The sequence below is a fragment of the Nycticebus coucang genome, chromosome 9 (genome assembly GCF_027406575.1).
Source record: "Nycticebus coucang isolate mNycCou1 chromosome 9, mNycCou1.pri, whole genome shotgun sequence".
In the NCBI taxonomy this organism is placed as follows: Eukaryota; Metazoa; Chordata; class Mammalia; order Primates; family Lorisidae; genus Nycticebus; species Nycticebus coucang.
This window is the reverse complement of record NC_069788.1, coordinates 55,297,035-55,309,047: the sequence shown is the minus strand read 5'-3', so window position 1 is coordinate 55,309,047 and position 12,013 is coordinate 55,297,035. Positions and strand designations below refer to the sequence as shown.

General features: G+C 39.3%; 1 protein-coding gene across 1 annotated transcript in view; it reads right to left on the bottom strand.

Annotated features, from left to right (window-relative positions):
- The window catches only part of DCDC2 (doublecortin domain containing 2), a 212,660-nt gene that overhangs the window by 144,577 nt on the left and 56,070 nt on the right, over window positions 1-12,013 (bottom strand). Inside the window, exons 4-5 of the mRNA XM_053601709.1 lie at window positions 8,794-8,870; window positions 8,539-8,670 (exon numbers count right to left, since the gene is read on the bottom strand). Of these exons, the coding sequence (XP_053457684.1) occupies window positions 8,539-8,670; window positions 8,794-8,870 (209 nt within the window). The remainder of the gene's footprint in view (window positions 1-8,538; window positions 8,671-8,793; window positions 8,871-12,013) is intronic.

Sequence of the window (12,013 nt, the reverse complement as noted above, 5' to 3'; positions counted from 1 at the left end):
AGACAATTTCCCCAATATGTAAAAAGTACCTATGAATCAATAAGACAAATGTTCAAAGCCCATGACAGATAATTTATACAAAATGGAATATAAATATGTGGCATTTATTTGGAGAGTAGCTTAGTAGGTAAGAATACAGGCTCTGTAGGCAGACTGCCTCCTAAGCTTGAATTCCAGCCTTGCTACTCAGAACCTAGGTGACTTTTGTGCACATAAATTTCCCCGTGTCTCACATTTTTATGTCTTATTAAAAGACAATAATAACACTACTATCTCATGGGGGCCCTGAGTGAATTACACTAAAACTGTAAAGCACTTAGAATAATGATTGGAACATAAGAAATAATCAATAGACATTGTATATCAAATAAAAATCAAAACACAAGGAAATACTATTTTTATTGAACATGAGTGAAAAGACCAAATATCTTACAAGTATAGATAAAAGGGCCTGGAAAACAGACCCTCTCATGAACTTTTGGTGAGAGTTTAAATGAGTATAAACTCTTTGGGAGGCAATCTGCAGCATATATCAAAATTTTAAATGTATTTTCTGCTTAACACAGCAATTCAATTTCTCAACTTTAGTCTCCTAATAAACACTGCTTATATACAAAGACATATGTATGTAAAAAAAAAAAGATTGGAAATGACCTAAATTCCCATCAAAAGTAGACTATTAAAATAAATTAGGATATAATCATAAAATGGAATACTTTCTAGACATTAAAAATAACAAAATAGACCTATTTGTGCTGGCAAAAATAATCACTGAGATTTGCTGTTACAGGAAAAAAGCAAGGGATGTGTGTCTATGTGTGTATTTATTTATACACATGTATTCCTATTTGCGTTTTTTAAAAAATAAAAGATACATGTGTTTGCATATACATAGATTATTTCTGAATGATGCAGAAAAGTAGTAGGAAGAAGGACCAGGGGAGGGAGCCTAAGGTAGGAGAAATACTTTTTATTTATACTCTATTTGGATTTTTTCTTACCACCTATAAAGTATTACTTACTTTTTATTTATTTATTTATTTTATTAAATCATAGCTGTGTACATTAATGCGATCATGGGGCATTTACACTGGTAATGGATCATACACTGGTTTTATAGACCGTTTGACACATTTTCATCACACTGGTTAACACAGTCTTCCTGGCATTTTCTTAGTTATTGTGCTAAGACATTTACATTCTACATTTACTAAGTTTCACATATACCCTTGTAAGACACACCGCAGGTGTAATCTCACCAATCACCCTCCCTCCACTGACCTCCCCGCTCCCTCCCCTCCCTTTCACCCTTCCCCATATTCTTAGGTTATAACTGGGTTATAGCTTTCATGTGAAAGCCATAAATTAGTTTCATAGTAGGGCTGAGTACATTGGATACTTTTTCTTCCATTCTTGAGATACTTTACTAAGAAGAATATGTTCCAGCTCCATCCATATAAACATGAAAGAGGTAAAGTCTCCATCTTTCTTTAAGGCTGCATAATATTCCATAGTGTACATATACCACAATTTATTAATCCATTTGTGGATCGATGGGCACTTGGGCTTTTTCCATGACTTAGCAATTATGAATTGGGCTGCAATAAACATTCTGGTACAAATATCTTTGTTAGGATGTGATTTTTGATCTTCTGGGTATATACCTAGTAGAGGAATTATAGGATTGAATGGCAGATCTATTTTTAGATCTCTAAGTGTTCTCCAAACATCTTTCCAAAAGGAATGTATTAATTTGCATTCCCACCAGCAGTGTAGAAGTGTTCCCTTTTCTCCACATCCACGCCAACATCTCTGGTCTTGGGATTTTGTGATATGGGCTAATCTTACTGGAGTTAGATGATATCTCAAAGTAGTTTTGATTTGCATTTCTCTGATGATTAAAGATGATGAGCATTTTTTCATATGGCTGTAGGCCGTGCACCTGTCTTCTTCAGAGAAGTTTCTCTTAAAGTCCCTTCCCAGCCTGTGATGGGATCACTTGTTCTTTTCTTGCTTATACATTTGAATTCTCTGTGGATTCTGGTTATTAAACCTTTGTCGGAGACATAACCTGCAAATATCTTCTCCCATTCTGAGGGCTGTCTGCTTGCTTTACTTGCTGTGTTCTTGGCTGTGCAGAAGCTTTTTAGTTTGATCAGGTCCCAATAGTGTATTTTTGAAGCTGCTTCAATTGCCCGGGGGGTCCTCCTCATAAAATACTCGCCCAGACCTATTTCTTCAAGGGTTTTCCCTGCACTCTATTCTAGTATTTTTATAGTTTCATCTTAAGTTTAAATCTTTAATCCAGTGAGAGTCTATCTTAGGTAATGGTGAAAGGTGTGGGTCCAGTTTCAGTCTTCTGCAGTTGCCAGCCAGTTCACCCAGCACCATTTGTTAAATAGGGAATTGGCTTGTCAAAGATCAAATAACAGTAAGTAGCTGGATTCATCTCTTGGTTCTCTATTCTGTTCCAGACACCTACTTCTCTGTTTTTGTGCCAGTACCACGCTGTTTTGATCACTATCGATTTGTAGTATAGTCTGAGGTAGCGTGATTCCTCCTGCTTTGTTTTTATTTCTGAGTAATGCCTTGGCTATTCGAGGTTTTTTCTGATTCCATATAAAATGAAGTATTGTTTTTTCAAGATCTTTGAAGTATAACAGTGGAACTTTACTAGGGATTGCATTAAAATTATATATTGCTTTGGGTAGTATGGACATTTTAACAATGTTGATTCTTCCCAGCCATGAGCATGGAATGTTTTTCCATTTGTTACCATTTTCAGCTATTTCTTTTCTTAGAGTTTTATAGTTCTCTTTATAGAGATCTTTCACGTCCTTTGTTAGATAAACTCCCAAATATTTCATCTTCTTTGGCACTACTGTGAATGGGATAGAGTCCTTAACTGTTTTTTCAGCTTGGCTATTGTTGGTATATGTAAAGGCTACCGATTTATGAATGTTGATTTTGTAACCTGAGACGCTGCTGTATTCCTTGATCACTTCTATGAGTTTTGTAGTAGAATCCCCAGTGTTTTCCATATATACAATCATATCATGTGCGAAGAGCGAAAATTTGATCTCTTCTGACCCTATATGGATACCCTTGATCACCTTTTCTTCCCTAATTGCGGTGGCTAAAACTTCCATTACAATGTTAAAGAGCAGTGGAGACAATGGGCAGCCTGTGTGGTTCCTGATCTAAGTGGAAATGATTTCAATTTAACTCCATTCAATACGATACTGGCTGTGGGTTTGCTGTAGATGGCCTCTATCAGTTTAAGAAATGTCCCTTCTATACCAATTTTCTTAAGTGTTCTGATCATGAAGGGATGCTGGATATTATCAAAAGCTATTTCTGCATCAATTGAGAGAATCATATGGTCTTTGGTTTTTAATTTGTTTATGTGCTGAATTATACTTATAGATTTACGTATATTGAACCAGCCTTGAGACCCTGGGATAAAACCGACTTGGTCATGATGTATAATTTGTTTGATGTGTTGCTGGATTCTGTTTGTTAGGATCTTGTTGCATATTTTTGCATCTATATTCATTAGTGATATTGGTCTATAATTTTCTTTTCTTGTTGGGTCTTTTCCTGGTTTGGGGATCAGGGTGATGTTTGCTTCATAGAACGTGTTGGGTAGTCTTCCTTCTTTTTCTACATTTTGGAACAGGTTGAGTAATATAGGTACTAATTCCTCTTTAAAGGTTTGGTAGAATTCTGATGTGAAGCCATCTGGTCCTGGGCTTTTCTTTTTAGGAAGATTTTGTATGGTTGATGCTATTTCAGAATTTGATATGGGCCTGTTCAACATTTCCACTTGATTCTGGCTAAGTCTTGGAAGGTGACATGCTTCCAAGTATTGGTCAATTTCCTTCAGGTTTTCATATTTCTGAGAATAAAGTTTCTTGTAATATTCATTAAGGATTTTTTGAATATCTGAGGAGTCTGTTGTTATATCATCTTTGTCATTTGTGATTCATGAGATTAGAGATTTTACTCTTTTTTTTCCTGGTTACGTTAGCCAAAGGTTTATCTATTTTATTGACCTTTTCAAAAAACCAACTTTTAGATTTATTGATCTATTGGATAATTCTTTTGTTTTCAATTTCATTTAATTCTGCTGTAATTTTGGTTATTTCTTTTCTTCTACTGGGTTTGGGGTTGGAATGTTCTTCCTTTTCCAGTTGCTTGAGATGTCCCATTAAGTTGTTAATTTCCTCTCTTTCCGTTCTCTTGAGGAAGGCTTGCAGTGCTATAACTTTCCTTCTTAGGACTGCCTTTGCAGTATCCCAGAATACTGAAAACATTATTCATGTTTTCATTGCTGTTTTGTTCCAAAAATTTGGCAATTGCCTTCTTAATCTCATCTCTGACCCAGGTATCATTCAGCATAAGGTTATTTAACTTCCATGTTTGTATGAGTATGCAGATTCCTCTTGTTACTGAGTTCAATTTTTATTTCATGGTGGTCTGAGAAAATGCAAGGAATAATTTCTATTCCTTTAAATTTACTAAGGTTAGACTTGTGACCTAAGATGTGATCGATTTTGGAGTATGTTCCATGGGCTGACGAGAAGTACCTGTATTCAGTTTTGTTGGGATGAAATGTTCTGTAGATGTCTGCTAAATCCAAATGTTGGATGGTTAGGTTTAAATCTAAAATTTCTTTGCTCAGCTTCTTATTGGAGGATCAATCCAACACTGCCAAAGGAGTGTTGAAATCTCCAATATTATGGAGCTGGAGGAAATCAAGTTGCTCATGTCTGTTAGAGTTTCTCTTATAAATTGAGGTGCATTCTGGTTGGGTGCATAAATATTAATAATTGAAATCTCACCATATTATTACCCTTAACAAATATGAAGTGACCATCCCTATCCTTCCTTACTTTTGTTGGTTTAAAGCCTATTGTATCTGCAAATAGAATTGCAACACCTGCTTTTTTCTGATTACCATTTGCCTGAAATATGGATGACCATCCTTTCACCCTGAGTCTATATTTATATTTTAAGGTAAGATGTGACTCTTGTATATAGCAAATATCTGGCCTGAGTTTTTGTATCCAGTCAGCTAACCTGTCCCTCTTTAGAGGACAGTTTAAGCCATTCACATTAAGGGAAAATATTGATAAGTCTGGTGAAGTTTTGGGTATCGAGTTTTTGAAAGTCCAGTGGACATTTTTAATCGTTTCGCCACTGTGGAAGTTAGAGTTTGATCAAAAGTTTCTGAGTGAGTTTACTTTTGTGGTAGAGGATTGGGCTGGTCATTATGGATTATAGGTCTGAGAATATTCTGAAGAGCTGGTTTGGTTATGGCAAATTTCTTCAACATATGAATGTCATTAAAGTATTCAATTTCTCCATCATAAATGAAACTCAGTTTAGCTGGATACAGGATCCGGGGTTGTAAATTATTTTGCTTTAGGAGATTAAAAGTCGATGACCACCCTCTTCTGGCTTGAAAAGTTTCAGCAGAGAGATCTGCAGTCATTCTAATATTCCTCCCTTTGTGGGTGATGGATTTCTTACATCTGGCTGCTTTCAGAATTTTCTCCTTCATGTTAACTTTAGTGAAGTTAATTATGATATGCCTGGGGGATATCTTATTCAGATTGAGTCATGCTGGGGTTCTGAAACTGTCTGCTATCTGAATTTCAGGATCTCTTGGCATGTCTGGAAAATTCTCTTTCATAATTTCATGGAGAAGGGCCTCTGTGCCTTGCGAGGTCACTTCATCGCTTTCAGGGATTCCAATGAGGCAGATATTAGCCTTCTCCGAATTATCCCAGAGATCTCTGAGAGAATGTTCCATTTTTGCTCTCCATTTCTCTTCCTCTTTGAGAGTTTGGGAGTGTTCAAAGGCTTTGTCTTCAATGTCAGAAATCCTTTCTTCTGCTTGCTCCACTCTGTTACTGAGGGATTCTACTGTATTTTTCAGATCTTTGAGGGCTGCAAATTCTTGCTTCACTGAGTCAAAATCTTTGGTGGTTTTATCTATAAATTCATTAAATTCTTGAGACGACTTTTGAATTTCTCCTCGAATTTCTAATTCCGACTTTTGAATTACTCCTCGAATTTCTAATTCCAAATTTCCTCCATTCTATTAATCTTGTTTGCAATCCAAATTCTGAATTCGATTTCTAACATCTCAGCCAGCTGTTTATGAATGGGATCTTCAGTTACATCTGCCATATCTTTCCTTGAGGGGGTTGATCTATTCTGGTTATTCATGTTACCAGAGTTTTTCCACTGATTCCACCCCATGATTGTTTTACACCATTTGATTTTTCCCCTGGAGCTTTGTTGAGGATCCATACAGTGCTATGGCCTGAGAAACTGGGGACCTGTTTGGTGTGGTGGAGCTAAGTGGTTCTGTCTTGTTTTCAGCTGGTCTCTGTTCGATCCTAGTGAAACAGTTAGTCTGGGTTGAAGTCTCAGGGGGCCTGTGTTTCTGTCCCAGATCTGTTCCATGGTGGTTGCCACCTGAGTAGATGCCTGGCCTCCTCTGGTGGCCCAGGGAGACAGGGGGTGTGGCTTCAGAATATCCAGGAGTGAGCCCTATTTTTGCCAAAAGACAGCTGCTACTCTGTGCCTTGGGGCACCGCCACTCAGTTGTGGTTCCCTCTCAGCTGACCATCCTCTCCTCACTCCCATGCCTCAGAGTCAGCACTGACCAGATGCAGTTTAGGCCCTTTTGTTTGTATCCTTGGGGTCGCAGCTCACCTCAGTGGGGTTGATGTGCGTTCTTCAATCTTCTCTCTTGGTGCAGCTCTAATCCACCAGGTTACTTGCTAAATTTCTGTCCTTTAACTCTCCTTCTGGACGGAAGCCTCTGTGCAAAGCTGGCTTCAGTCAGCCATCTTGTCTCCCGCCTCCAAGTCAGGAACGGTACACTCCACCTCCCACCTCACCCCGGGGAGGCAACCGTCACCTCTTATCAGCTGCATGGGGACTCGCAGCCCAGCGCTTCAGTGATGTTTCCAATTGACATCGCACCGGGCGAATCCATCTGGGCGGCCAGGCTGGGGGTTCTCTTCCGAGGGGAGCCCACCCCTCCTGCACCACTCCACAGACAAACCCCTCAGGGCAAAACCACAGTGGGCTGGGAAGCTCCTCTGGCAGAGCGATCACGCTAGCAAAGTTTAGTTCACCGGCCGGTTCCTGAAGCACTCCGTGTGCAGTGACATCTCAGGAGCGGGATCTGGGTGCCCCCTCCAAATGTTAAGACCAAATTCCGCCACCGAAAGATCACTAGACACACATGCAAAAAATAAAGGAGTGACTTTATTCAAGCATGCTTGGGCCATACCTCCAGCAGGACTCTGCTCAGAGGGGACGACCAAAGTATTAATTTCAATTAAAATAAATCTCAATAGATATGAAACGCTATATATTAATACATGTAAATACACATACATTAAACTGGAAGACACAATATTTAGTCTTTTGAGAACTTGTTTTATCATATGTGTGAATATATATATATATATATATATATCTGAAAACATAAGAATTCAAAAGGAAACGTGACTTTTACCAGTGCAGCGTATTAGAGAGACTGGGGTAAGATAGATACCCAGAAAACTCTTGATAGCATTTCAAATATGTGTGTGTGTGTGTGTATGTGTACACTTATATACACTCTTAATAGGTCATGCACATGTACATTTTATTTATAACCTTCTTACCTAAAGGAAACTAAATAAGTCAGCTTCTATCAAGGGAGAATTTCACAGGCTTCACAATTTAGCACCATTACTTGGATCTTAAGTTGTAGAAGCTAAAAAATATGCTTCTGATTTCTTGCATTTAGACAACCCCTCTAAATTACCCTCTCTAACCTGCCTCCTTCTTAAACCCACTAAATATTTCCTGATATCTCTCTCTCTTTTTTTTTTTTACCATATGCAAATAGTTTAGACTACCAAATAATCATAAATATATCTCCTAGGGTGAAGAAACAAAAGGACATTTCATCAAGTTAAGAGGCTGGCTTATTCAAAAAAGTCATTCTCAGTTGCTAAAGCAATCATGATTCTAGCCTATTTACCCTAAATCAAAAGAATAAAAATAAGGTAATATTTGTTGATGTGCTACTGTTTTAAGCTCTTTGTATGGATTACCCCATCCCTTAAAACAACCCTAGGAGGCAAGTACTATTATACACAGGATGCAAAAAAAAAGAATCTGCATTTTAAGAAAGGAAGAAACTGCATAACAAATAACAATATAGTATAACAAAACAATAACAAAAGATAAATACAGATCATGTTCAAGCACCTCTTATAATTACAGAAGCCAAATGTGACTTGAGTATTACAAGTTTAGGACAGTTTTTTTCCTTGCTTAAAATATATGTACCTTTTTTTGGCACCTGCATATGTCCATCCTACAGATAAAGAAACTGAGGCATGCAGAGCCTAAGTAGTAAGCCAAAATTCTAATCCAGGGACTAATGACCCCAGAGCCTCCTGGAAAAATCTCCAACAATTCCCACCCACCCCCACTTGCAGGAAGCTCGCCTTGCCATACCTGTGGACAGCCCCACTCCTCAGAGTTATTTTTTCTGTGACCATTTGTAGCACATGATCCCACTGAGTCAAGGCTTTTCTGGGGATGAGAAGGCGAGAAGCCGGGTTTATGAGGTCTCCGTTTGCAATCAAGCTGGAAGAAAAGGAGCCAAACCATTTGAAACAGTTACACCTGTAAAACTACAGAACAAATTCCACACCAAAAGGAAACCATCAAACCAAATTTTAACTTGAAACATAAAGGGTTCCGACTTACAAGATACTGCAAGGTTCCTGAAGTGATTTTCTAAAACGAGCCGACACATTGATCTTGCTGTGGATTACTGGTTTTACCTTTAAAAGCAAAGCAAAAAATATATATATATATATAAACCACTAAGCTTATATTAGCTTTTTTTTTGGCCTGAGGAAAATCTACAGATTTCCAGGAAACAGGCTGAGACTTGCTGTGCCTTTGTAAAAATCTTTGCTTTTCCCCACTTGTATAAATACTTTGTGCTCACCCTCTATCAATATTATATGCCTCTAACAAAGCTCTCAAAAAAAAAGAAAAACTCCCTTTAATCTCTGGGCATACTATTCGTGATCTGTGCCAAAAACAGATCTGTGGACTATTATAAGAAATTTCAGGCAATTTTTAAACAATGCTTCAAACAACAAAATAATCCTATAAAATCCTGAGCTCTAAAGTGCCCTCGCCTGCCACACAGCACGCTGTTTTGTCATCTCTCCTTTTCCATTCTAATTGCACCTCCTTTCTGATCCCATGACCCCCACCAGGTGCTGACTTCACCCTATCCTCTTGAGACTGACCTTGTCACCTGGCACAGTGGCTCATGCCTGTAATCCTCGCACCTTGGGAAGCTGAAGCAGGTGGATTGCTTGAGCTCTGGGGCTCACAGACCAGCCTGAGCAAGAGTGAGACTCCATCTACTAAAAACACAAAAACTAGCCAGCTTCTGTCAGGGATGCCTGTGTGTGTCCCAGCTACTTGAGAAGCTGAGGCTGAGACAAGAAGATCACTTGAGTCCAGGAGTCTGAGGTTACTGTGAGCTATGACAGCACCGCACTTTACCCAGGGCCACCAAGTGAGACTCTATCTCAAAAAAGAAAAGATTAACCTCATCTACTTTTTCCGGGCCTCACTTCCTCCACTAACCACCAGACACACTCCCATAGCCCTCTGAATTTCCCCAGTCCTTGCATCTGGTAGGTCTGATCAATTTTTGCTTCCAGGGTCCAGGCAGTTGTTAGAATCACACATGGTCCCACGGGGAGCCTTCCCTTGAGACCATATTTTGGTATAGGCTGGACCTCACTACTGCTCAGCCAGACCTCCATGCCTCTCAAATCAATTCTTTGTTCCATTTTCCACAACAATTGTCAAAACCCTTACCTCTCACGCTAAGTATTAATGTCCCACTCCAAACACACACATTCACACAGGTAATTTTATTGGCATCCAAACTTCAAGAAAATAAAAGCCTCCAGGCACGAAGCCCCTAAACCTTCCTTCTCCCCAAAGGCACCTCATCTACATCTTCATCACCTTTCTCCTTTTCTGCCTGTCTCAGATCTACATCCCCTTATGAAGCCAATCTCCCCCATTGTGATACTGTCCCCTGCTGTCTCTACTTGTTCTGTTAATTCTAAGACCCTCCACCTCCATCTGGTGTCTTCAATTCCTCCCTTGACCCATGACCCTCTCAAGCATATCCTCCCCATCTCTCTCCCTATTATTCACCTTCCTACATCCTCCAGCACTACTCTCCCTTCAGTCTTCTGCCATCTGGTTTCTGCCTTTACCACTGGAAGATAAAGCCCTACCCTTAAGAACCCTGAGGACCAAGCACTGTTAATTTGGTGCCCTCATCTCCTACCAGCGCCCCCTCCACCCAGACCCTCGTGCACTGCCATGGAACCAACCTACTCCCCTCCATTCCTAAAACGTCCCCTGCATCCACTCCTTGCCTTTCCTCATCTTGCCCCTCTGCCTAAAAGGCCCTCTCCATTTTCTACCTGTTCTGGAATTCCACCTGTTCTGCCAGGTCCAGCTCAGTTACCACGAATCCTTCACAGCTCCTTCCTCTTTAGCTTTCTGTTTCAAACTGTGACTGCTGCTATAGTATTGATAACAGCACTTTAGGGGGTTTTCACCATGATTTGGAAGGAAAACTTACTAGCAAAAGGAACTGATTGACTTAGGGGAAAAAAAAAAACTAACATTTATTGCACTATATTTCATGGTAAGCATTATACTAAGATAGTTACATGCTCTATATATCCTTTAACCATCAAAACAAAATATCCTGAAGTATCATCCCTATAGCCCCATTCTATATGGAGAAACTGAGGCTTAATTAATCTGCCTAAGGTCACACATTATAAGGAACAGAGTTGTAGTGAACCCACATCAATGAACCTCTGACTATTTGCTATGCACCTTGCTGGTAATGTTAGAACTCAAATACTAGCCCTAAATCATTTATGGAACTCTCTCTTCTGTAAAATTATGACATCTTTGAGAGAAACAAGAAATTTTCTGTTTTCAACAGCACTTAGCAAAGCTTGCTAGTTATAAATGTTAATAAATGTTTATTGAAATTTAATTAAGATGCTCCAATTTAGAGTAAAATATTAAAAATTAATCATAATCACTTTGATCAGGTTTTTTTTTTGTTGTTTTTTTTTTTTGTTTGTTTGTTTTTTTGAGAAAGAGTCTCACTTTGTCACTCTCAGGTAGACTGCCATGGCCTCGTAGCTCACAGCAACCTCAAACTCCTGGGCTCAAGAAATCCTCTTGCCTCAGCCTTCCAAGTAGCTGGGAATACAGATGCCCCCCACAATGCCTGGTTATTTTTTCTTTTTTTCTGTTCTCAAACTCGTTAGCTCAGGCAATCCACCAACCTCAGCCTCTCAGAGTGCTAGGATTACAGGCATGAGCCACCACACCTGGCCCACTTTGACCATTGTAAATCCATAGGTTCTTGGTCTTAAACAGTGACAGTGATGTTGACATTTTTAAAAAAATGTTTAAACGTACAACCTAAACAAAATGCAACTAATTAAAAGGGGCATATAGGTGGTGCCGATAGCTCAGTGAGTAGGGTACCAGCCACATACACCAAGGCCAGCAGGTTTGAACCCAACCTGGGCCAGTTAAAACAACAATGACAACTGCAGCCAAAAAAAAAAAAAATCCGGGCATTGTGGTGAGCGCCTGTGGTCCCAGCTACTTGGGAGGCTAAGGCAGGAGAATCGCTTAAGCCTAGGAGTTTGAAGTTGCTGTGAGCTATGATGCAACAGCACTTTAACCAGGTCAACAGCTTGAGACTGTGTCTCAAAAAAATAAATAAATAAGAAACTAAAAGGGGCACATAGTCGTTCCCACTCCTGTTCCCTAACCACCAAGCTGCAACCAGAGTTAGCAATATTCTTCAAAGACAGTCTGTGTACATATGCATATAATCTTACAT